General features: G+C 35.1%; 2 protein-coding genes across 2 annotated transcripts in view; both read left to right on the top strand.

The window, feature by feature from the left end:
- LOC109080869 (anoctamin-5-like) overlaps positions 1-10,512 on the top strand; it is a 35,659-nt gene extending 25,147 nt beyond the window's left edge. The window contains exons 12-20 of the mRNA XM_019095879.2: positions 362-436; positions 1,676-1,904; positions 2,247-2,416; positions 2,587-2,684; positions 4,064-4,194; positions 5,759-5,964; positions 6,257-6,459; positions 6,558-6,663; positions 8,258-10,512. Coding sequence (XP_018951424.1) covers positions 362-436; positions 1,676-1,904; positions 2,247-2,416; positions 2,587-2,684; positions 4,064-4,194; positions 5,759-5,964; positions 6,257-6,459; positions 6,558-6,663; positions 8,258-8,500 — 1,461 coding nt within the window. The 3' untranslated portion in view covers positions 8,501-10,512. The remainder of the gene's footprint in view (positions 1-361; positions 437-1,675; positions 1,905-2,246; positions 2,417-2,586; positions 2,685-4,063; positions 4,195-5,758; positions 5,965-6,256; positions 6,460-6,557; positions 6,664-8,257) is intronic.
- A 1,108-nt stretch (positions 10,513-11,620) lies between these two features.
- Positions 11,621-25,577, top strand: LOC109080888 (vesicular glutamate transporter 2.2). The gene is made up of 12 exons (XM_042715766.1): positions 11,621-12,165; positions 13,629-13,884; positions 14,181-14,299; positions 15,918-16,032; positions 17,505-17,592; positions 17,672-17,758; positions 17,864-18,006; positions 18,860-19,009; positions 20,754-20,886; positions 20,993-21,103; positions 21,233-21,360; positions 22,914-25,577. The coding sequence occupies exons 1-12, from the start codon at positions 12,080-12,082 to the stop codon at positions 23,259-23,261; spliced, it is 1,764 nt and encodes a 587-aa protein (XP_042571700.1). The 5' UTR covers positions 11,621-12,079; the 3' UTR covers positions 23,262-25,577.
- Positions 25,578-26,410: the final 833 nt, after the last annotated feature.

Below are 26,410 nucleotides of genomic sequence, written 5' to 3'. Positions count from 1 at the left end.
AACTGGAGTGGGTTCTAAACCAGAGCCCAGCTGAAAAAGCAGGCAGGTTTCTCCTGTGCTGGGCCACTGTTGTGTTGTGGGTAAGGCAGGCACAGGACGACGATACTGTAGATGGGATTTCTGTGTGTGAGAGTGTGTGTAGCATTAGCTGCCTGCTTGCAGTGTGATCGCAGCTTTGAGATACTGTAGTCGTAGAATTAATCTTTACTGTAGAGATGGTAGATGACTCATTAGAAACGAGAAGAGTCCTAGTAGACAGCCGTGTGGACACTGACAGCACTAGTACAGTGCTAGTTTAGGCCTGTCCCAGGTGTGTGCTGGTGCTTGCTCATGACCCCTGCTTTGCTTGCTTGCTGTGTAGGAGATGGAGCCTTATTTACCTCTAACAAGCAAGTGTGCTCGTTCAGTACTGTCCGGGGCCACCGTCCTCTTCTGGGTGAGCACCAAACCGTCTGCTACTTTTAGCAAACTAATAATTACAAATTATATCAAATTGTTAAAAGTACCTTTTTACGTTGGCACATAATGTCAGTGGTGTACAAAAATACAGTGGGGTCCAAAAGTCCTAAACAACATTCAGAAATTGAATTAAATGATTAAGTTTTTAAACATAAGACATGTTATCACATTGTGAACAAGACATAATAAGAATCTGCATCTTTCTTCAATCATCAAATAAGCTCATTTGTTTAATGCTCTTTGGAACTTTGAAGCATTTTCGAGTCAAGATAACCTGAGGTTATGTTTAACTTGAGTCATACACCAAATACTAGAAATCCACACTTTCTTTTTTTTAAATAAAACCCATTTTCACTAGTGGTCTCTGATTTTTGAACCCCACTGAATATATTAGCTCTGTTCCAACAGCTAGTGAGCTGCCTACATGTGACAGTTTAAGACATCATGCACATGTTATTTAATACCGAAATATATCTAGAAAATGATGTAGCTGTATACAGTTTACTTAATATGTGCACTTGCTATGTACTTTCATGTCTATTAGTACATTTGAAATCAGATGTGAATCAAATCTCCTGTAAACTTTGTGTGAGGAGCACTTTCTGTATCATGTTAGGTATTAAATTATATATTGTATTGTATTTATTGTTTATTTTGTCACCCCTCCATTATGTAAGTAAAGTTGCAACAGTTGAGTGCATGAAGTGTCCAAGTGTACACACTTTTCTTTTTGAGAATTTAATGTAAACACACTATTCACACTAAATAAATGACACAGAATAGTGCATAAGTACGTGAACTGGGGTGCACCTATAGTTTTGGAACAGAGCTAATGTACACTGTGTATTAATATAATGTATAGCAGATAGGTTATTCCATAATCTGTCTAAGACTTTATATTGAATGTTAATAAGTCTCTGGACTGTATGGACACAGGACCACACATCAGTAAGTAAGTTAAATCAGTAAATCTGATGTTTGCTGTAGAATATTTTGCTTAAATATGCATGTTTTTATCAGCATCATGTAGCATTTTGCTGTTTTGATGTGTCCTTGTAAGCACTGCATGTTCATAGTTTTGTTTTTCTTTTTTAATAAAATTTTTGCATGGATAATTGAGTAGTATTGAGTAGTAATACTAATTGTAGTGAGTAAGTTAGAGTGTGTGTGTGTGTGTGTGTGTGTATGACGTGTACCTCTCTCACTCCAAACCCAGATCTCTCTGATTTTTGCCTGTATAATCGCTGTGATCGTGTACCGTCTGGCGGTGTTTGCTGCGTTTGCCGGCATCATGAAGGACAGCCCCACCAATAATATGGATTTGATTGGAAACCTTATCACGCCGCAGTTCGCCACATCCGTCACGGCTTCCTGCCTCAACTTCATCATCATCATGGTTCTGAACTTCCTGTATGAGCATGTAGCCATAAAGATCACTGACATGGGTGAGTCTGTAGCAAGTACATCGGACTCCCAGCCTCGTTTTCCAGCCTAAAACCTTTAAAAACATTACAAATTTAAAGTGATGTAACTTTTCAATAAATACATTAACTATAAAACTACACAAGATTATTATTATTGTTGTTGTTGTTTTATTTTAAGGCTGTTCTTTTATTCAATCTATTGCATTTATTGACCTTGGAACTTTCAAATCAATTGACTTTCAAGTCAATTCATTTTGTGTTTTATATCTTGTAATAAACAAATAGAGAAACAATTGTATATTGGTCGATTAATAAAGTTTTTTCTTAATGTAAAGATTTATTCACTTACCCTTCTGTCTACAGAGGTTCCCAGAACCCATGTGGAGTACGAGAACAAGCTAACGGTGAAGATGTTCCTCTTCCAGTTTGTCAACTACTATTCCTCTTGCTTCTACGTCGCCTTCTTCAAGGGCAAATTTGTGGGTTACCCTGGAGACTATTCCTACATGTTCGGCAAGTGGAGAAATGAAGAGGTAGACCTGAGATCCCATGAGCCTGATTAAAGTTTTACAGTTTTTCCCATGCCATCATTTTACTGTTTAAATACATTGAAGAAAATGTATATCATCGTTTAATATTATACTCATTAGTAGATCAGTTTGAAGTGCTTGTTTATTTCTGAACATCATAATTGTGTTTGCAGTGCGAGCCAGGCGGCTGTTTGATCGAGTTAACCACTCAGTTAGTGATCGTGATGGTGGGTAAACAGGTGTGGGGGAACATACAGGAAGCTCTCGTCCCGTAAGTCCATGTGACATGACCTAATCACAAAAGATGACATTCATAACTCTCATTATCTGTTGCACAGGGTTCGTACAAGGCGCTTAAAGTGCTTGAAGTACTTGAATTTGACTTTTTGACATTTAAGTACCGGAAAGCCCTTGAAAACAGCCATATTTTTGAGAAGGTACTTGAAAAGTCCTTGAATTTTTAAAGGGCAGTATGTATGCAATTCGTGTTTTTTTTTTTCTCTCTGTAAAATATTCTTTTTATGCAAAAGTTGTTACACTAAAAGTTCAAACCCTCGCTCCTAGTTTGCATGTGACCAAATATTAAAATGACATGGATTTAAAGCATCGCCAGGCCGTAGGTGCCCTCTACAGGTATTTGTTATAATGCATAATATACTTCAATTGGTTGTTAACATTTTGTGTAGGCATATTACATTATGTAGGCATAGTTTATTAGTGTTCAATAAAACCATGTAGTTACTTGGTTTTGATACTTTATTTGAACTTTTATTATTTAACAATTATTATTTCCTCATCATTAGTTTATATATAAATAGTCATACTAAAGCTTGTTTTTCACTGAGGTCTGTTTGTGTTACTAAAAATACCAGATTACTAAATCGTCAAAATAATCAGTAGATTACTTCATTTCCAAAATAATCATTAGTTACAGCCATAGATTAGTTAAAATATTTCAGAATACAACTGAATGGTTTTGATTTATATAATTAAAAGAAAAATATTTTGTCATTACAAAAAAAATAAAAATAAATAAAAAGCTTAAAAATAGTATTAAAATATTGTCTAAATATTCTAGTGGACCAAGTATCTGTATTTTGTCTCATCTCGTGACACCTAGTGTTGATAAGCAGTGATATAGCTCATAATTTGTGTTACAGTTTTCATTCTTCAGATCAATCAAATTCATGAAAAAAAAAATAATAATAATCAGTTTGAATAAGGAAAGCAATAACTTTGCCATAATATCCTTCTGAATGTTAAAGTTGCCGCAGTCATTGCATGCTTTTGTGCTGCACCTTATCTGTGCCATTTTGTTTTATTAGTTTATTACAATTTGAAACATAATAACAATATTGTTTGATAAGTGAGATATCTGATTTTAGTCCTTGAAAACCCAAAAAGTAGTGCTTGAAAAGTCCTGAAAATTAATTTTTGCAGCTTCTGAACGAACCCTGGTTGCATGACCAGGGTATATTCTTAATGTAGTGCCTATTTTGATGATGACAAACCGAGAATATTAATGATTCAGATCCACTTATGTATTTTATGTGAATTATGTGTTCCTGTGCATTTGAATGTGTTTGTGTGTTTATTTAGTGTTAGTGGGTGGTGTTTGATCTGTTGCTGTCTCTGTGTCTGTGTGTGCAGCTGGCTGCGTAACTGGTGGGTGAGCAGAAGTGCCCGGAGTCATCCGGAGAGTCTGTACAGCCGCTGGGAGCAGGACCATGACCTGCAGAGCTTCAGCCAGCTCGGCCTCTTCTACGAGTACCTGGAGATGGGTGAGCATTCGACAGCTACAGTACATCCGTGCTGGAAAATATTTAACTACATTACCATAGAATATATAACAGGTAGTATATATAAAAATGAAAAACAATATATTGTTTTAAATTATTACACGGCTTTCTGGAATACGTTGTACTTGATCTTTTTGTGGTTTCTACAGGAAAGCTAATAATTTCAGATCAAATCAGTATTTCATGCCGATCTCATATGTTGTTGTGTAATGAGACGGCTTTGTGCTGGGGTCCTGATCACCCTATCACTGCTTATTATTTTGCAATAAAAAATGTCTGACTGAATAAACCCTTTACAATGCTTAATTTAAGGACTTTTCCCAGTAAATATTATGCTCTTTTTTTATCAGTTGAAAGCTTTGGTTAAAATTTTAATTTGTCACCCTAATTGAGATCCATGTTATGTTTGTGCCCAATTAATACTGCTCAGATTTTGAAGTAATGATTGCGGTAGACTTAGGTCCGGGTCGATGCCATAAAAGTAAAGGCTGTGAGGGATGAACTTGCTGTCTTTGAGGTGGCATGCACTGGTCTTAGTTTTCAAAGTTTTATGGACTTTTTGTCTATTGAATGTTTTTTGGAAAGGTGTCAGCTGATCATTTGGCATTTTGTTTGATCTTAGTTGTTAGTCTTGTTAAACTTTTAGTGTTGATAATTACATCATAAAAAGTATGTAGCTTAACTACTTTAAATCATAATTAACTTGTAATTACTACAGTTTCAAAGGAGCTTCACTTACACTGATTTACTTTAACTCACCAATACGGAGCCCCAGACATGACATGCAGGAAAAAATTAAAAATAAATAAATAATATACACACACACACACACACATATATATATATATATATATATATATATATATATATATATATATATATATATAATGGCCGAATAAACAGAATGGTATGTATTTTAAAGATTCTATGCTGCGAACTTTAAATATTTCACATACTTTTGAAAATCCAGCATTTAGCTGATCCTGATAAGCGCTTGTCGGCACAGTTGTAAACAGCCAATCAGATGACGACTTTGAAAGTGTTTCCAGTATTGTGTGCCGTATACATCAGACGTTCAGCCTACAGTTCATGGGCGTGATGTCTGAGGCTGAGACTAGAAAAACATATGCACAAATTCATTGAAATGAGGTAACGAATTAGTAAAACGTGTGCATGATTTACTTAAAACAAGGGAATGAATTAGTAAATCGTGCTGGTGTTTAAGTCATGGGAACAAATTGTTAATTTGTGGCCATGATATATATATATATATATATATATATATATATATATATATATATATATATATATATATATATATATATATATATATATACAGTTATCCAGTTATCTTTTTCACTTGTCATGTCTGGGGCTTCATACACCAGCAACTTGGGGTCACCATACTTGGCTGTATGTCACGTCACTTCACTTTCAGCTTCTATATGAAGAAACTTTCAGCATGCAATAACTCAGTTCTACAGACAGATGGCACTGTAGCTCATCTTATTGTGGAGAAGCATTTCATCTCATCTTTGTTTTGCAGTTATCCAGTTTGGCTTCATCACCCTGTTTGTGGCGTCTTTCCCGCTGGCTCCTCTGCTGGCTCTGATGAATAATATCTTGGAAGTGCGAGTGGACGCCTGGAAATTCACCACTCAGTTCCGCCGGCCCGTAGCAGCCAAAGCACACAGCATCGGCGTGTGGGACGAGATCCTCAACATGATTGCTGTTTTCTCAGTGGTCACCAATGTGAGTCTGTATGAGATTCAACTCAAAAGTCATAACGAGTCAGGATCCACTTTGAATACATCAGAGTTGGTTGAACGATTCAAACTGATAGATCAGTGAGTCATTTTGACTGATTCTTTATCAAGAGCCATCTAAAAAGAATCATTGCTACACCTACATCTTGATTATATTATTTTCATATAGCCTGTTGTCAACTTTCATTTGCTTATAAACTGGTAATGAAGCATACTGTGAACAGAAATATCAAAGTAGGTCATGTAACAGCATTAAATGTAGTTTATTTGTCCTTCAGGCTTTCATTGTCGCATTCACGTCTGACATGATCCCTCGGTTGGTGTATAAGTACGCTTATCACCTGGATACGGAGAGCACGATGGAAGGATACATCAACAACAGCCTTTCAGTCTTCAACATCTCCGAGATCCCAGAGAAAAACCGTCCGGAGGATGGCGAGAACCCGGACTGGTTCTACAGCTCCAACATCACCACCTGCAGGTACTGCTGTGTGTGCTTGTGCTGTACCTTTTTATTAATAGATTTGTGCTAACGCTGAGAAGCCTGTGATAAACATGAATGCTGTGTGGATGCTGTAGGTACCGTGACTACCGCTACCCTCCAGGACACGAGAAACAGTACACTTATACCATGCAGTTCTGGCACATTTTCGCTGCCAAATTTGCATTTATCATCATCATGGAGGTATGAGCTCTTAAACTGTCTTCATTCCTGTGTCACAAATAACTACACTTTTTACTTTCAACTACTTTTAAAAAGAGTACTTTTTATGGAAATAAAAACTTAAAATTAAAATACTTAATTGCAAACTGAATGTAATGTTTCCAGACACTTATTTGCATGTTAATTGCAATTAAATGAAAATGTATTATAGTTTAAATTTAAAATAAATGCATTTAGCTAAACTTGACCCTCTTAAGTATCTTTATATGTAATATAAGCAGACATCTTTATATGTGACCCTGGACCACAAAACCAAGTCCTAAGTGTCAATTTATACGTCATCTGAAAGCTGAACTAATATGCTTTCTATTGATGTATGGTTTGTTAGGAGGACAATATTTTGCCGAGATGCACCTATCTGAGAATCTGAAATCTGAAGGTGGAAAAAAATCTATATACTGAGAAAATCACCTTTAAAGGTGTCCAAATTAAGTTCTTAGCAATGCATATTACTAATCAAAAATTCTGTTTTAATATGTTTACAGTAGGAAATTTACAAAATATTTTCATGGAACATGATCCTTACTTAATGTCCTAATGATTTTTGGCATAAAAATAAATCAATCATTTTGACCCATACAATGTATTGTTGGCTATTGCTACAAATATACCCCAGTGACTTAAGACTGCTTTTGTGCTCCAGAGTCACAAATGTATTTTCACTTCTAATGTCTTTGAAATATGGTTGAATATACTGACAAGCCTATATGGTGAACCAAAACATATTTTAATGTCATTCTATGTCATATATTTAAATATATTTGTAATTACACATTAATAATACTAGTTGTAATTTAGTATATTTTTAATATGGTAACTTTAAATGTAATAATAACAATAAATGTAATAATCAAGTTCACATGTGCTTTATCAGCATGACAAAATAAGTGTCAAACAAATATCATCAATAAAGCATTGATAAAAGATCAAAACAATGATTTAAAAGTAAAACATTTATTTTGACTTTTACAAAGTGAATGTTTTAAAATTTAACTTAAGTGTGTTAAGAAACAGTCATAGTTAAGTACACTTACGTGCTCTTTAATTGTATTAATATTATATTATCTGCAACTAATTGTTTTAAAAATGTACTTTGAAGATTTGAAGTGCACTACAAGTGCACATATTCAGTACATGATGTGCAGTTCTTTTCCACAAGGGTGATTGTTTGATGCAGCTCTGGAGTTTTTAAATATGCTAACTGTAACACTGTTAAGTGTAATGATAAAATCAGTTAACATCAAATTTTCTCACTCATTATGAAAGGATCCACTGAGATTGGTTTGTAATTTTGTCACAGCAAAAATGCTTGGTCTCAATAAGCACCTACCTTCAAACAAATTAAAATAAATTCAAATTAAAAATTAAAAAAAAAAAAAAGATAAAATATTAATAAAATATAAAATTAAATATTACTCCCTGACGCATTGCTTCATTCATTCTATAAATTTGTCAGCTTATAGTAATTTGATTGTTGAATGACATGGCTAATACATTTATGCCTTCAGTATCGAAATAAGCACTAAACTTGTCCTAATACTCTTCTTCTCTCCAGCATGTGGTGTTTGTGGTGAAGTTCTTTGTGGCGTGGTTGATCCCCGACGTGCCGTCAGACGTGGAAGCTCGTACAAAGCGCGAGCGTTACCTCATCCAGGAGTACCTGCACAACTACGAGCTGGAAAAACTCAAAATCCAGCTCAGCCAGAACCAGAACGGTCCGAGCATCGAGCCGTGCACGTGTCCTGACGCAGACGCCATGTCAGTGAAGCTGGAGGTGTCTTCAGACTGTCTGACCTAACACAGGCCTGACCTGGAAGCCAGTAAGAGGGGCTTTCAAACCAGTCCTCTCTGTCTCATCACACCCCACTGCTTCCTAATATTTCACTGATGATGTTGGATAATCTTTTCACACCACGTCCATTGTTTGGGAAATTCCTCGACATATCACTCCCATGTTATGTCTCCCAGAGCCCTCATATTCAGTCATGTGTCCTCTAAGAGATGCCTGCATAAGGGGAGAGTTGGTCTAATAGATTAAAAGAGATATGAAGTATAATAACTTCTACGTGTATTTAGATATACCTAAAGCCACATGAGCTGTAACTCCGTTTCTATCTATGCAGAATGACACTTTCACTCTTCAGGAACAATTACTGTAGGTTTTCTCATGCTTTCCACATCACTGTTCTCTGTTGATGTCTCTATAAGACACTACAAACACACAGGACAGACTGTTTATGATCTGTGTGGCACACTGTGTGAAAGTCTGGCAGTTAGGTTAGATTTCAGCCCAAAACCAAACTGGGTCAAATATAAACTGGGCATTTCAGGATTTGTGTGATTCACTCTGAATGAAAGCATAGATTAGTGTGTCCTTCACACAGCATCAGCATACAAGAACTCAGCGACAAACTTCATCGCTTAGACTGCCTTTAAGCTACCAAAGATTAAAATGCCTTAACATCATAGAAATATTTTACATTATTTAAAATCAAACATAAATATTAAACACGTCTTTTTACTGTATGTTCAGAATTCCTGTACAATTTTTTAAATTATTATTATATACTGGCATTTTTGTAAATTTAGTGTATTTTCTTATATGATCAAAATTGTACAATATTTAAGACAAACTGCCACTCTCATTATTTTGCAGTATTATGTCAAAGCTTGATGCAGCACCTTTTTAAAAGCATCCTATAATACTAGATTTATTTAATTTGCTGGAAATTGTATGCAAAAAAAGAGGTTTTATGGTAAAACTGAGTCGATACATGTATAAATATGCACACTACACTCTTGCTGTGAACAGTAGCTCTGCTGTTTGGGTGACGGAGGCCTTGAATCTTCACACACACTTTTTATAAAGCAGTTATCACTCTGTTCATAGTTGAAGGTAATCTGCATTTTAAAGCTTTACATTGATGGACAGGCCACAAACTCTTCTCAAAGCCAAAGTTGCTCTGGTGATTTTAAAGGCAAAGCTAATGTCTTTTTAATGTGCCTTTATCTAAATGCAAAATCCATGCTGAGTGTTTATTTGTATTTCCAATTCATTTACGGTGTTGTTCTGGTTTGTCCCTAGTTTGTTTTGCACAAAGCACTTAATGAGGAGTAATTTATCTCAGTGTTATTGAAGCAAGATGTGTGACAAACAACCCTTGTATTTATAATATGACAATCTGATCATTCATTTGGCATGGGACTAAAAGCTTAAGAAACTTCAAATCAAATAATTATAATTAAGGACCATGAACAGCTGGCAGTTTGACATGTCTATTTACTAATTATGATGACAAATCTTAGCATGTGCGTTTTGCTGTTATTTGTGACTTGAATATTTAAATTTTGTAATTCTGGAAATGTTTTGTTTTCAGTCTCTGGTTCAAATATTTAGAAATTATTCGCTGTTTTGTGAGTTGTAGAACTGTTATTCATAAAGATGTATGATGTTTGAATAATTGACTGTTGATTTATGTAGCTGACAGTCTGCAAGCTGTGCTATGAGGTGAAAAGCCATGTATCAGTAAAACATTGCCTGACCTTTTTGACATTTCAGCTAGATGTTGAAGTTATAGAGCTGCTCTGGGTGATCGAATGATCAGCGATTATGCCTTAACCTTTATCTGTGTTTCTTTACAATCACTGTTTGAAGTTGATTTATGCCTGTTTTATGCAGGGTTATTTTGGATGTGGATATGAATCTGAGGGTGATTTTTCTGTTCTGCTAATTTTCTGTTCAGAAATGTTCTCAGTTTTTCATTCTTAGGCAGACTATTGTCACCCAAATAAACGATTGAATCCAGCAGAGACACTGTGGTCTTTGATTGTTGTGGATGTTGCCTTGAAATTACAGATTAAATTAAACAATGGTTTAAAAATTGTGAAAATTCTATACTTCCATTTAAAGCTAATTTAGCTTTTGTTTATGGTGACATTAAGTTGTAAAAAGCCAAAAATATATTTTATATTAACCTACATTAAAGAATAAATATTCATCCATATAAACAAACAAATAAATATTTCTTCAATCAAATAAATACTTACTTTGAATTAATTTTTCTGCAAAAAAAAATAAATATATATATACAAAAAAAAAAAAATATAAACATATAATATATATATATATATATATATATATATATAAACAAGGTTTGAACCAAACTAATAAATTTGGCTGTAGCAAATTAATATCTAAAAGTTTTTTTTTTTCATTGTACACTGTTTATACATTAAACATATAATACCATATAGCTACAGACATCGATATTGTGCCACAATTTAATCAACATTATTTTACATAAGAAGCTGAAATAGAAAAGCATGCGAATTTCACACAATGACATATTTGCACGAATTGCAATGTTTATATATTTATGAATAATTGAACAAATCCGGGCAAACAAACGACATCACTGACTCCTGCATGTGTCGATCTGTCTTTGAGCGCCCGCTAGTGGTCATTATTCGTATTACAAAACACAAGAGTCATTTTTCATGCCCTACCCTTTTAAGATACCAAAAGAATTTGATATGATCTACCACGAATTTTTCAGAATAAATGAAATTAAAATAAATAAATAAATCCTCTTCTATTGTCTCGTCCCATGAACCCACAATGCCAGTGAAAGCTGATTACCTGAAGGTGTTTAAAAAGCCTACCTGATAAAACCACTCAGGGGTGCGTTCCCCAAAAGCTTCCTTAGCTAACTATGAAAGAAAAAAAAAAGTTAGCTAACTATGGTAGTTAGTGCCACTGAAATCTATTGGTAGCGACGGAACTTGCGACCAAAGTTACTTTTGGGAAACGCACCCCAGTGCATCTGAGACTAATATAACATGACTCATCCATTTGTTTGCCAGTGGCTCTTTGTTAATAGCTAGATGTTAGTACATGCTTTTTTAGCAGTTCATGAGTGAAAGAGGGGAGCGCGCGGCGGGTTCACGGAACAGCTGGACGCACGCGCGCGATCTCTGTCCACGGTACTGAGCGAGCTCCCGCGCCACATTTCTTTTCTTGCTCTTTCTTTGTCATTTTATCTTATTTTTTCTCTGCTTCAGGATTTTCCGAAAGTGAATTCTGATGGAATATTCTCGTTTATAGTTAATAAGTATGTCGGCACAATGGAAAACCGAAGAATTACAGAAGTCGAAGGAAAGGGAGTTTCAAAGAACATTTCAGTGACTGTGAATCAAGCTTTTAATTGATTGATTGATCGTGGTGTTTTATAAGTCGTCTACGAGGAATAATAACGCATTTGTAACTGGGTCAAAAATCCTGCTCAGGTTTCCACACTCAAGGAATATGCTGAAACATCTTATAGCCAATCCAAATTAAAATTTCTTGTTAATATCGAACGGAATATTGTCTTTGGAGATGGATACGATGAAGGAACGAGTTTTGGCCCCCGGTAAGGAAAGATTGAGGAATCTGGCCGGGAAAACCCTGGGACACATGCACAGGTATCAGCCCTTCCATTGAGAGAGAGAGAGAGAGAGAGAGAGAGAGAGAGAGAATTTTTTTTTTTTTTTACAAAAATATTAATCGTTTATTGTCTCGAATAAAATACAATTGAGGCAGCATGTCTACAGGAATTCAAATGTTTTTTCTTCCTTCGATAACCATTAATCTGATTCATTAATTTGCAATTTAGCGCGTTCTTTTCGACATTTTTCGTTAGGAGAAAATACGCCAGAAATGACTAAACGCGTCAAAGATCGTGGTGTGATCGTGTACAGATCTAGAGATGAACGCATTCCTCCGAGGATCGTTCCTCTGCCCACAGCGCTCCTCAATCAATTCATAATTCACGAACAGAAAGTCGTGACATGATGAGCTAAGAATAAATCATTTTCAATTAATTCTTATAATTATTATTGCTATATCTGTATCTCTATTTTTAAACGATAAAATAAAAACAAACTGTAATGATCTTAATCTCAGCCTTTTCCGTTTTACCTTGTCAAAATCTTCCAAATTCTTTATATTTTATGCAAACAGTGAATTTTGTTTTGAGCCGTTTTGTGTGTGTGTGTGTGTGTGTGTGTGTGTGTGTGTGTGTGTGTGTGTGTGTTTTGTATATTACATTTAGGCCAGAGATTATGAAACGCTTAGAGTCAGAACGGATCAGTATATGGTTTACATCACAGAAAAGAAAAGAAACATTCCCGCTATGATCAGACAACGATCATTCTAATATACCACAGCATTATATAACATATACAATTATCTTTTATCATAGAATTCGTTTTGTGTAGTGGATTATTTAGATATTTTAATGTTTGTTTCGTATATTTAACCGTTGAAGCAGCCACAAAAATGTCATCAACGAAATAAAATAAAATAAAATAAAATAAAATAAAATAACCTGTACGATATAGTAGGGTCTGCATTAATAAGCTATTTCGATAAAAATGCTGCAATGCGGTTCAAATAACTCAGTTTGCCAAGTCGTGACAAAAGATAAGAACTGAGATATAGCTACAATAGAATTCTATCTTCTTCATTTGCTGAATGGCTGATGCTTTGAATCATAAATTAAAATAAAACATTTTTTTTTAAAATCTTCCTCTAAGCATAGCTACTGCAGTTTTTAATTAACAATTCATTTACTTAATCAGTTAATTAACCATAATAATAATAATAGTCGTCTCTCAGCAAACATAGAACGTTGCCCTAACGTTCTTTTTTTTTTCTATTTTTTTTTTCTTTTATAAATTCATAACATTCTACGAACGTTTTCGTGAACGTAACAGGAATGTTTCTGTGTGATGATCGAACAGTCAAACGTTCTTATGATTATTTCCCTTGCTTTACTTTAAGACTCCCAGAACGCTCCAGAAACACACACACAATGGAAAGAAAAAAAAAATCGCTGCCCTTGAGACATTTGTTTCAGAAATCGAGCAGTGCTGTATCTTCGCAGGGTGATGGAGAAGAAGCAGAAAGCGGGTGAAGTGATCGAGCTGACGGAGGATGGGCGGCCCGCGCAGCTCCGGGAGAAGAAAGCTCCTCTGTGCGACTGCACGTGCTTCGGGCTCCCGCGCCGCTACATCATCGCCATCATGAGCGGCCTCGGCTTCTGCATCTCGTTCGGGATCCGCTGTAACCTCGGAGTCGCGATCGTCGGCATGGTCAATAACAGCACCGTTCACCGGGGCGGCAAGATCATCGTCACAGAGGTGAGAGCGAGGGCCAGAGAACCTCCTGTGGGGGCCAAAGCTCCTCCCTCGTCTCTCCTGTCAGTCAGAGCATCTCACCATCTGAGTCCTTTATATGAAGAAGAGGAAAACATTCACTGTTTCGCAAAAAAAAAAAAAAGAAAAAAAAATAAGAAAAAAGGAAGAAAGAAAGAAAATAAAAAAATCTACATTTTATGAGGAAAATGAATGCAAAATGTTTCTTTCAAAGCATTTAACGTGAAAGATTTTATACATGTTTTTATTATTATTATTATTATTAATTATCTCCCCCAAAGAAAGCAAAGTTTAACTGGGATCCGGAGACGGTGGGAATGATCCACGGCTCGTTTTTCTGGGGTTATATAGTGACACAGATCCCAGGAGGATATATATCCTCACGACTGGCTGCCAACAGGTACTTCACAATGCGCATTTATCTCCATATTAAAATTGTTTCACAGGCTACATTTGTTTTCTTACTAAATATAACAAATATTTATTTATGTAATTATTTATTTATTTATGTTTTATTTTACATTTTTTTATGGTTTATATCAGGCAGGCAGGTTTATTTGGCTTTTTTTAAAGGCCAAATCATGTCGTTTTTTTCTGTGCTTTATTTGGTTGCCATGAAGCCTGAATGCAGAAGAGCAGGCACGCTTTCCTCTGGAGAGCTCATTAACCAGCAGACAGCCTCACGTGGCTCTGTGTGCTTCTCACATTTTCTCTGTTCACTGTGAAACACGTCCTGATTCAACAAAATTTCCTTTGACTGAAATAGACTCATATTTTTAGATACCTGGTATGTAGTAGATACCTAGTATATATATGTAATGATATACGTACTTTAAATATGCACACCATAAATATGCATATGCACCATATATTCATATTTGATCAATTAATGTTTCATAAATCAAATTATGTAAATTGTATTCTAAAATGTTATAAATGATGTATTATTGCACAAAATTGCCAAGAGATGTGGCCTGTTAAATGTGACCCTAGAACACAAAACCAGTCTTAAGTCACTGGGGTATATTTGTACCAATAGCCAAAAATACATTGTAAGGGTCAAAATGATTGATTTTTCTTTTATGCCAAAAATCATTAGGATATTAAGTAAAGATCATGTTCCATAAATTTATAAAAACTTATTTTTGTTTAATAATATGCATTGCTAAGAACTTCATTTGGACAACTTTAAAGGTGATTTTCTCAATATTTAGATTTTTTTTTTTTTTTTTGCACCCTCAGATTCCAGATTTTTCAAATATTGTCCTATCATAACAAACCACACATCAATGGAAAGCTTATTTATTCAGCTTTCAGATTATGTATAAATCTAAATTTTAAAAAAATGACCCTTATGACTGGTTTTGTGCTCCAGGGTCATCACGTTATACAATACAGCTGCTTGAAAGCAGCTTCACAGTAATAATCAGGAAAATAACAGAATCAGCGATGCAGACTTCTTCAAATATGAGATAAATTCAGATTCTGCTGTAAAGCAGCTCTATAGAAGACATTAGTGAATATAATTTTACAATACAGTAAAATACAAATGCAAAAATAAAAATACTAAATAGTAAAGACAGTAGCTTGTATATAAAGGAGCAAGTCAGTCTGAGCGCCTGTTAAATGCGTTTTTTACATTTTGTTCTTACATCTTGGCTTTGAGAAGGTTGAGATCTTCATTCATTACATGAATTTGATGGAAACAGATGGCTGCAGCCTATGTAAATTAGATCTCACACAATAAATAAAATATGTGTTTTCCTGCCTTTGAGCATTCTTAGTATGATTTCTGTACTAGACACTGATGCCTTCGGCTACTATTGTCTACACAGTAAATGTTATTTACTATCGGTCTTGGCATTTATTTCTTGCTCAGTTTTTTCTTTTGTTTTTTGCATCTGCTCTACAGATGTGCCTTGAGTCGGTGTATGGTTGCTGCCGACTGGATATAGTTTAAGTGCCCAATCTATGATTTCTAACCATTAGAAACCATATCTGCACACTTTGATCTGCAGGGTGTTTGGTGCTGCTATCCTGCTCACGTCGACTCTCAATATGTTCATCCCCTCTGCTGCGCGTGTGCACTACGGCTGTGTCATCTTCGTGAGGATACTGCAGGGCCTCGTCGAAGTAAGACTCTGTTCTCTCTTCATTTCATTGATTTGATGATTAGTAATTTAACAGATGATTTACACTAAACAAATCTCAGGTTCAGTTCCACCAAAGCAACCAGATGCTGGAATATTATTACAGGGTCAAATTTAGTTTGAGAGCATTTGTAGCATAATGTCAGTTAGCAGTAACTGGGCAGTAATTTCGACTCATCTCTCAGTTCAAAACAAACAAAACTTATCTTTACGATAAGTAACTTACAAGGAATGAATGTTAAAAATACACAGTTTAAGCAAAACGTATATAGCACTTGTAACAACATCCCTGTGTGACAACTAGCCCTGCTCTGCCTCATTACAACCAAGTGTGTGACTTCTTGATCTGTCTCCTTTAATAAGATTAATAATAATAAAATAGGGTTAACAGGACATCACATCATGTTCAGGTGCATTATCCCACCGACTGTACATCAGTACAGCAGAGACACACTGAAAACACAGGAGTGATGGATTAAAAGAGAGCAAACAAATTTTGAAAAATGAAACGCTTGAAAGGAGAGAACATGCTTGTGATGTCATCTCTTATTCAGACAAAAGTCACTGAAGAATGAAGACTGAAAGAGTTTTAGCAGCTGCTTGCTGCCTTTGTCTGTGTGCTGCTCGTCTGCTTTTCTATACTATTGTTCACAATGAGTGTCAACTGTACATGAATTAAAAGCCATTTGAGGTTTTATTGCACAGTAGCTTGTGTTGTGTGTATTGACATTAGCTCTGTGGATGTGCTCTCCTCTGCTGGCCGCAGCAATTTGTGTCTATCAGTGACTGATTGTGTGACAATTAGCTGCTAATGAAGATTTAATGGGGGGCATTAGTGTGTTTGTGGTGAATCAGATCTGATCAGACTGCGTTTGTGCAAGTCTGCATGGATCGTTAATCCTTATTTGAACTGCCATTGTATGTGTTCATTTGTTAAAGGTTCGATTTCTCTGTTTTTTATGACCCATGTCAAAAAACATTCCATGAATGATTTTAAATAATTTATTACATAATGAATGTAAATTTACAGCATATATGCAAATATATTATCTCATTAATATAACACAGTCCTGCTGATGTGAAAAAAGGCCTAATATTACCTAATCAGGTGCTGCTAATTTAACAATATCAGTGAAATCTTTACATCACGTTCAGTTTTTTAACAAAATAAGAATGAAGATTTTTCAAAAATATATAATCACACACACACACATACACTTATCAAAAAAAGAAGTAATCTGGAAATGAGTGTAAAAAGCAGGATTTAGCATAAAATAATGTCTTCAGAATTATTCATACATGTGTAAATCATAGGAATCATGTCTTTGTGGCAAAAAAAATAAATAAAAAAAAAATAGTAAAAAAGTGTAATTCAAAAATATAACAATAAAGGCAATTATTTTGCACTTTTTTGATCGATTGCGGTGATGGTTTGACATGTTTCTGTGTGTCCAGGGTGTGACCTACCCAGCATGCCATGGGATTTGGAGCAAGTGGGCTCCGCCCCTTGAGAGAAGTCGCTTAGCAACCACCTCTTTTTGTGGTAAATACGATTTCCCTGTTTGAACGCCTTCATAACACAGAGTTCCCAAAATAAAAGCTGTAAAACCACCCTGTTTCAGGTTCATACGCGGGCGCTGTGGTGGCCATGCCGATGGCGGGAATATTAGTGCAGTACTCAGGCTGGTCTTCTGTCTTCTATATATATGGTAGGCTTATAATCTTCACTGTGAACTTCTGAAATGATAGCAGACGTTTCTTTTTTGGGTGATTGATTCCTTGACTCTTCTTGCTGTCTCTCCATTGGGTTACAGGGAGTTTTGGGATTGTCTGGTACATGTTTTGGATTCTGGTTTCATATGAGAGCCCAGCAGATCATCCCACCATTACAGATGAAGAGAGGACTTACATTGAGGAGAGTATTGGAGAAAGTGCCAGTCTAATGGGGGCGTCTGAGGTATGTTCCCCAAATCTGAAGATCCCATGAAATCACATTTGGGGTTTTCTGGGTGTTAGTCCATGTCTATTAGCATAAAGGCCATTTTGAAAGAAATTAATATGCTCAGGATGCATTAAATTTATCAAAAGTTATAGTAATGAAATTTCTAATTGATTTGAGCTTTTTATTTATCAAATAGACATGGAAAAATTGAACATGGTTTCCACAAAAATATGAAGCAGCACATCTGATGATAATCAGAAATGTTTCTTCAGCAAATCAGCATATTATAGGATGATTTCTCCAGGATCATGTGACACTGAAGACTGCAGTAATGATGCTGAAAATTCAGCACTGCATCACAGGAATAAATTATATTTAATAATATATACACATAGAAAACAGTTATATTAAATTGTAATTATATTTCACACTATTACAGTTTTACTGTATTTTTGATCAAATAAATGCAGCCTTGGTGAACATAAAAAATAATAAAGAAATTAATAAATAAATAAGACCCCTAACTAGTATGAAATTAACAGAAAGATAATATCAATAGCAACTTGCAAAAAACTTTTACTACTCCAATTCACCTAACTCTAAACACTAAATATATAACAACAATCTACATACAATTAAGTAAGTAAGTAAATAGCTAGCGTAAGTAAGTAATTTGTTAGATAGATAGATAGATAGATAGATAGATAGATAGATAGATAGATAGATAGATAGATAGATAGATAGATAGATAGATAGAGGAACTGGTAACATCTTTATTTTTTACTATCTATTTGTTTGTTCCAAAACATTTTTAGTCCTATAGAGTTTCCCATCTCAGTTTATAATTTTTTATTTTATTTTTCTCCAGAAATTCAAGACGCCCTGGAGGAAGTTCTTCACCTCCATGCCGGTCTATGCAATCATTGTGGCCAACTTCTGCAGGAGCTGGACTTTCTATCTGTTGCTGATCAGTCAGCCAGCGTACTTTGAAGAAGTGTTTGGCTTTGAAATCAGCAAGGTGAGAGAAGCAGCTAAACTGATTTAATCAGATCTCAGGCATGTCATTTTGTGTTTACATTTGCTGTATGAATTGGTCTCATGTGCAATTCTTTCTCAGGCCTCATTTGAATCGTCACTGTCTGTTGTGTTTGACCCTCATTCACTGCTGTCATGCACTGAGTCGTCCGTGTTGGATTGTATTTGAGATGTTGGGCATTCAGAAATGTGTGCTCACAGTGGCGTACATAAATAAAGCCTGACATTGTTATTGATCTTCGACTCCTGAGCTGATAGAGTGACATAAATCCTGCAGGTCTGACAGGTGGAATTGAACCACTGTTTGATTCTGCTGGTCAGAACTGCCTCATAGTGCGGCATGGGAGATTGGACTTTTTTGTGGTTTTATCAATCAGGGCTTGTTAAGGATTTCAGTGTAGTGATTCAGTATTAGTATATGGTATCTTTTTTTATTATATAGTATATTTGAGCTAGTTTTGATCCACACATTTTGTATCAAGTGTGCTAATTAAATAGCATTATAGAGGTTTGCATTGTTTTATTTGATAAGAGAAAATGACAGGTTTTTACACCAAACCTGTAGGAGTTTTGAGAAAATTAGAATAATATCTGAGCTGCTGTTATCTGTGCAATGAAAATGGAAAATTATTTTTACTGTCAAAAGACACAAGAAAGGCATGCATCATACTGTAAGTATTGTACAAGTACTCCATATGACTACATTTTACTCCTTATGAAGCTATATGATAAATTTGTGTGAGGAATATATGCAAATAAGCTCTAAAATTCTGCATGCTACAACTTGTCTTGAGACATGCATTTTTAATCTGTGCAGCTCTTGTAAAAAAAGGACTAGAAGAAGTACAGTACAATATAGCATACTTAAACAGTTTTAATTTATACTAAATAAATGAACTTACAAGTGATTTACCCACTTTATAAGGAATAAACACATCTTTATATGTAATTTCAAATATGTAATTTTTTTAAATATACTTGTAAGATTCGAAGTACACTACAGGTAGTACACTCAATAAAATTAAGCACACTGCTTTCCTTAAAAGTCCTAAAAATCCTAAAAATCACCAGTAAATTTAATTGTATTAAAAAGTGTGGCTTGGCGATTCGTAATTTTTTTTTAACTAAATATCATAACTCGTATGGGTTTTTGTCTAAATTCCATAGATTGTATAAAAACATGGACGTAGTGTCCGTGACGTCAAACGTAGTTTTCTGAAGAGCGTTTTTGAAGCTCATGAGGACAGAGCCGACCGTCGCCATCTTGGCAGCGCCTTACCGCGTATTACTCTCAAAAAAATCGAATATGAGTAAAAAGGCGGGAGCTGGTTGCTGAAACACGCCCGCCTAGCTTGACGGGAGTGTCAGCAGCGGCAATCTATTTGTCACTCAAGTGGCCACTCCCTTAATTATGCAGAACATTAAGGCTTAATATAATTTAAACGGATGAGTTATAAAAAAATCACCCCCTCACAGTTTAACTATATTGACCAAAATCATTTTTCGTACCAGGCTGTAAACATTTTTTTTTTTCTGCTGTAAAGTTAGGCATTTTAACATAGGGGGTCTTTGGGACTGACTCCCTTTTGCAGCCAGCCTCTAGCGGCCAGTCGATGAAATGCAGTTTTAGTCACTTCCTTGTTGGCTTCATAAGAGAGAGCGGGAGGTTGCTGCTTGCTAAATTCTTAATCTCACTATCCCACTGATGTTGTCTGTGGTGTTGTCAGGTCGGTATGCTCTCTGCTCTACCCCACCTGGTCATGACCATCATAGTGCCAATCGGCGGCCAACTGGCTGACTTCCTGCGCAGCAAAAACATCTTATCCACCACCACCGTCAGGAAAATCATGAATTGCGGCGGTAAGAGTCACCACATTTCATTCAATCAATTGTATCTTGTGCTTGGAATTAATAGAAAACATGATGGTATGGCGTGACCTTTGACCCATACATCAATTCATTGTAGGGTTTGGAATGGAGGCCACTCTGCTGTTAGTGGTTGGTTTCTCTCACAGTAAAGGTGTGGCCATCTCATTTCTGGTGCTAGCTGTTGGTTTTAGCGGCTTTGCTATATCAGGTGAGACATTCACACACTGACGTGACACAGGCTTCAAGTTTTGAAATCCCATTTTTGATTTACTTGCATTCAGCAATATCTAAAATAAATGATATTTCTGATTTCTTCCTTTATCCCATCCCTCTACAGGTTTTAATGTCAACCACTTGGACATCGCGCCGAGGTATGCCAGCATACTGATGGGTATTTCTAATGGAGTGGGCACGCTTTCTGGTATGGTCTGCCCTCTCATTGTAGGTGCTATGACCAAAAACAAGGTGAGAAATCCTGAAATTAGCCCTACTTTCATTATCACATGTTTATTGCTACCTTTACTTACATCTGACATTTGAAACAATAGTTAAATATATAAAAAAAAAAAAAATATATATATATATATATATATATATATATATACATATATTATATATAGATATAATACATATAACATATATATATATCATATATATATATATATATATATATATATATATATATATATTAATGGAACAGTTTATTAGAGAACATATCAACATATCAAACTATATATATATATAACATTTACATATGTGTTTTTAGTCAAGTCAAGTCACCTTTATAGATATAGCGCTTTTAACAATACAGATTGTGTCAAAGCAACTTTACAGTATTAAATAGGAAAAAAGTGTCAATAATGCAGAAGGACACTAATAAAAACTCAATTTTAAGTTAAAGGCAGCTCATCATTGAATTCAGTGATGTCATCATCCACCTCAGTTCAGTTTAAATAGTATCTGTGCAATCAATTTGATGATATACCGCTGGAAATTAAGTGTCCCCAACTAAGCAAGCCAGAGGTGACAGCGGCAAGGAACCAAAACTCCATCAGTGACAGAATGGAGAAAAAACCTTGGGAGAAACCAGGCTCAGTCGGGGGGCCAGTTCTCCTCTGACCAGACGAAACCAGCAGTTCAATTCCAAGCTGCAGAAAAGTCAGATTGTGCAGAGGACTCATCTGGTTCCTGTGGTCTTAGTAGTATTTTAGTAGTATTTAATAAATGACATTCTGATTTGTACTGTAAATCAATGAGATCTTTATAGTAGACCACATCATCAAATGATATAAATATCAGTTGTCACTTTATATCTTATAATATAATAATAATAATATGTCTTAATAAGATCATATTTAAAATCTTTTTTTAAATAGTTTAAAAAAATGTTTTATGATCAAAGCCCTGTAGTTTTAATTGTGGGAATGAAAACATATAATTCTTCATTCGCTTCAGTCCAGTAAGTGTTCACCTTGAAATATTGCAAAAAATATAGCAAAAACTCACTTGCTAAAAAACTACAATCAGTCAACAGAAGACATTTACTGTAGTAGATTGCATAAAATATGTTTTTGCTCATACTGATAATTTAGAAGCCTTAGAAATTTGTGTATCAATATGTACAGGATACGACAGAACACACTACAGAGAATACGGCATCCCACACTTTTCCAGTTTGACCAACAATAGCTATATGAGCCATGTTTTTTTTATCATCTCTTTATTACACAGGTTTTACAAAAACTGGAACAAAAAAAGCAAAACAACATTTCCAAGAACTAAACATACAACGTAATGAGGTCATGTGACAACAATGCAGCATAGAAAATCTAAAATGTTTATTGTTGCATAACGCATATTGTTCATGTTCTGTTTTTCAAATATTGTAGAAAGTATACAGTCAAAAATCATTCAATAAAAACAGAAAGACATCATAAGCAGAATTAAAATCATCCTTTTTGCATCCGAATAAAAATTGAAAGACCGCATTCCTGAGTTTGTCTTTTCTTGTCCGTCAGACTCGTGAGGAATGGCAGAACGTGTTCCTGATCGCCGCGCTGGTGCATTACGGCGGTGTGATCTTCTATGGGATTTTTGCATCCGGCGAGAAGCAGCCATGGGCCGATCCGGAGGAGACCAGTGAGGAGAAGTGTGGCTTCATCGATGAAGACGAGTTAGCGGAGGAGACCGGTGACATCACGCTGAGCCATGCTCCTTTCGGAGGCCAGGCCGCTCTTGGGGGCCCCGCCAAAACATATGGGGCCACGACGCAGCTGAACGGGGGATGGGCGAAAGGCTGGGAGAAAACTGAGGAATACATCCAGGAGGACGCCAAGCAGACCTATACAAGAGACGGGTACTCCTAGATAGAAAGAGATAGAAGAAATAAAGACAGATAGACTGTGTTTAAGCATAGCTATCGGAGTCATTTTTGAAAAGAGTCTTTAACCAATCAAAAGTGAATAGAGAAGATATTTAAGAGGGCATAATAATAATATTCAGAGATATTAATGAGAATATACTGATAATTAAATGAAAAAGTCATATTTAGGATTATACAAAGAATATATATGGCTATTTAAATGTTTCCTTTAAAAATACAGAAATGTTTAATTATTACTGTGGTTTATGACATTTAATCAGCTGACAATACTTAATAGCACAGACATCTGTAATCAAAGCACAGGTCTTGGCTGTTTTTTTGCAGGTTTAAACCAGTTTTGTTTTAGTTTTGTGTCTTCTGCTATATCTTTAGCAGATGAGTAGTTTAGTTTCGTTGGTCAGGACCAATTAGTGTAGAGTTGTGATGGGTATAGTTTAGATGAATGTAGTTTTGTTCAAAAGAAACAAGTGTTTCACTCTGGTTTACAGAGCTCTTGTCATTGACCTTACAGAAAATATGCAAAATTTGGGTTATTTAGCTATATTATATAACTTAAACCTACAAAGAATGATGTTTATCACTATGTACGTGTACTATATTACACATTATACACTAGTCCCTTTATTTGGGACATAAACCTAGAAGGTAGAGCAAAATAGACATTTACTATTACTATCTGATGCAGAAAGAATCTAAAATAGCACAAATCTGAAAGATGATGTGTATTAAAATAAGTGTGAAATATATTGAGAAACCTTTAAATATTGAAATGTCCTAAAGTACACTTGAGAACTTTTAAAAGTGCAATCTTGTATAAGTTTTGTTCAGCTATAGTAACATCAACAATACATTCATGTGTGTGCTTGGCAATACAGTCCTGTATTTTAAGTGGTATTAAGCTGGTCTTCATTTAAAATGTTCCGTTTTAACCAACAATGACATTTTCTAAGATACTTGAATGCACTGACATGTTGTTATTTGGGAAAACAAGTAATTTCTATCTTAAGTATGTGTTTTGACATGGGTTTACTGTTTCTGTGAGAATGTTGTGAATCTGGGTCAGTGATATCTGTGCTTATTGGGCCATATTTATCATAGAAACTGTCATAAGAGTGAGGTTGTCCGTTCGGGATGTATTGTGATGCCACTGAGATCATTCCATATGTATGGTCAAATTCTGATCTTCTGATGTATTCAAGTGTTGCCATGCAAAGCTGATGTAATATGTTGAGTGAATTTCACAAAACCTGTTAGGATGTGCAGGTTCTGTTTAATCTAAAAATCTAAAGAAAAGAAATATTGAATTTTATATTGCGTTAAGAAAATTAAATCTGCTTTTAGGACCATTTAAGTTTTTTTTTTTTTTTTTTTTTTTTTTTTTTAATGCATGTATTACAATCAAGCACATTTAGCCCCAAATTCTCATTACCGTAATGCAAAAGAAAAAAAATAAGTAATTTGCATTACGGCAATGCAAAAAAAAATAATATCAATACTACAATGCTGTCAAAGTTATAAATAAATAAAAACAACAATAATAATCATAATAATAATGGCCCTACAGCTTAATTTTCTTTGAAACTTGCACGTTTTTGTGAGATTCACTCTGATCCTCCATTCATGACACAAACCAGTGTGTTGTGTTTAGTCAGCCAGCAGTAATATAAGATGATGTGTCAAAGTCTTAAAAAAAAAAAAAAAAAAAAACCTATTAAGAAAACGTACTGCAATAATTTACTGATAACATCAGCAATCTTGTTATATACAACATCTAATTCATTCATCAAATCTGAATTGTGTCTAGTTTATGGAGTCATTCAAATGGTTGGAGAGTCTTATTGAAGCATCAGAATCAGCTTATGTTTGTTCTGGTCAGAAAGTTCAAGGCCATTTTCAGAGGTTGGGATCTGAGCCATGCTTTACGTTGATCTGAAACTCAGCTAGATGTTTTGTAGATTTGTGTATTTTGTGATGAATTTATCACAAACCTAAAGCTCTTTTTATGGCCTCTTGCCTGAGACTGAAGTGCACAAGTGATTGTTAAATTCTATTGTTGTGTCAAACAAGCGATTTGTTGATGTCAAAAAGTGTTAAACTGTATGAATTGCTCTCTAAGTGTGATTTTATATTCAGTTATTCCAATCAGGACATTATTATGTCTTTCCTTTCATTTTTGCGACTGGTGGACCAAAATTTAAAGGCAATTTTCTGGTTTTGAAAAGATAAGAGTTGATGTTCTTTATAAAGTGTGATGATTATTTTTGCATGATATAGTCATTAAAATCATCCTGGGCATTGATTTGAAATTGTTCCGTCTCTCTTTGTGAGGATCTAATGTCCCTTTGTTTGTTTCTCTTACAAACATCGAAGTTCAACAAAAGTTTGCATTAAATATGTATGTAAACTACAATACAGTTTTCAATGGCAATAACCATTCAATTAAATATTCAAGCAATTACATTCGGTTTGCACTTAAATTTATTATTTTAAAGCATTATTTCCATAAAATGTACACTTTTTTAAAACTTTACACAAGACAATAACATATACAAGGGTTTGTGAAAGTGACGCTCCATCATGCTTCCTGTAATGTACATCCTTAAATCTTATTTAATATCCATCAAAGACTCCGTCAGGATTTCTCTAGTGTGTAAACCTTATATGTAGTCAGAGTCAATAGATCTGGCTCATTACACCAGTGGATCTGATTAAGGTGAATGACCAACAAAGGACAAATTACCGCCAGCAAATTAGATGGGAACGAATCACAAATCAATACCATTTAAACCCCTACAGCAGACTGCTGAGCGTGCTGGCCATTCATTTGTTATTTGCCATGAGAGTATAGAATAGAATTAAAGACCATACCCTCCAAGACCCAAACCAATACTAAACCATCCCAAAATCAGTCTACTGCCAGGCTCTCTAAGACCCAGACCAATGCCAGACACCCAAGACTAAAACCTAGGCTAGTACTGGACCCCAAAAGACTAAAGCCTAGACCAATAGCAGAACCCCAAAGACTAAAATCTAGACTAGTACCGGACCCCAAAGGCTAAAGTCTAGATCAATACCAGACCTCAAAAAAACCCAGATCAATAACAGACCTTCTAAAGCCTAGACGAAAGCTGG

Source organism: Cyprinus carpio, chromosome A25 (genome assembly GCF_018340385.1).
Source record: "Cyprinus carpio isolate SPL01 chromosome A25, ASM1834038v1, whole genome shotgun sequence".
Lineage (NCBI taxonomy): Eukaryota > Metazoa > Chordata > Actinopteri > Cypriniformes > Cyprinidae > Cyprinus > Cyprinus carpio.
Note: the sequence above shows the minus strand (reverse complement) of the source record. Positions and strands in the feature narration are given on the sequence as shown.

What these genes read in the sequence shown, in the direction of transcription:
- LOC109080888 (XM_042715766.1), top strand. Translation starts at nt 12,080, where the DNA reads ATGGATACGATGAAGGAACGAGTTTTGGCCCCCGGTAAGGAAAGATTG. An exon ending in TACTGCAGGGCCTCGTCGAA is followed by an intron (nt 16,033 to 17,504) that starts GTAAGACTCTGT and finishes CTGTGTGTCCAG; the next exon opens with GGTGTGACCTACCCAGCATG. An exon ending in TTGGCTTTGAAATCAGCAAG is followed by an intron (nt 19,010 to 20,753) that starts GTGAGAGAAGCA and finishes TGGTGTTGTCAG; the next exon opens with GTCGGTATGCTCTCTGCTCT.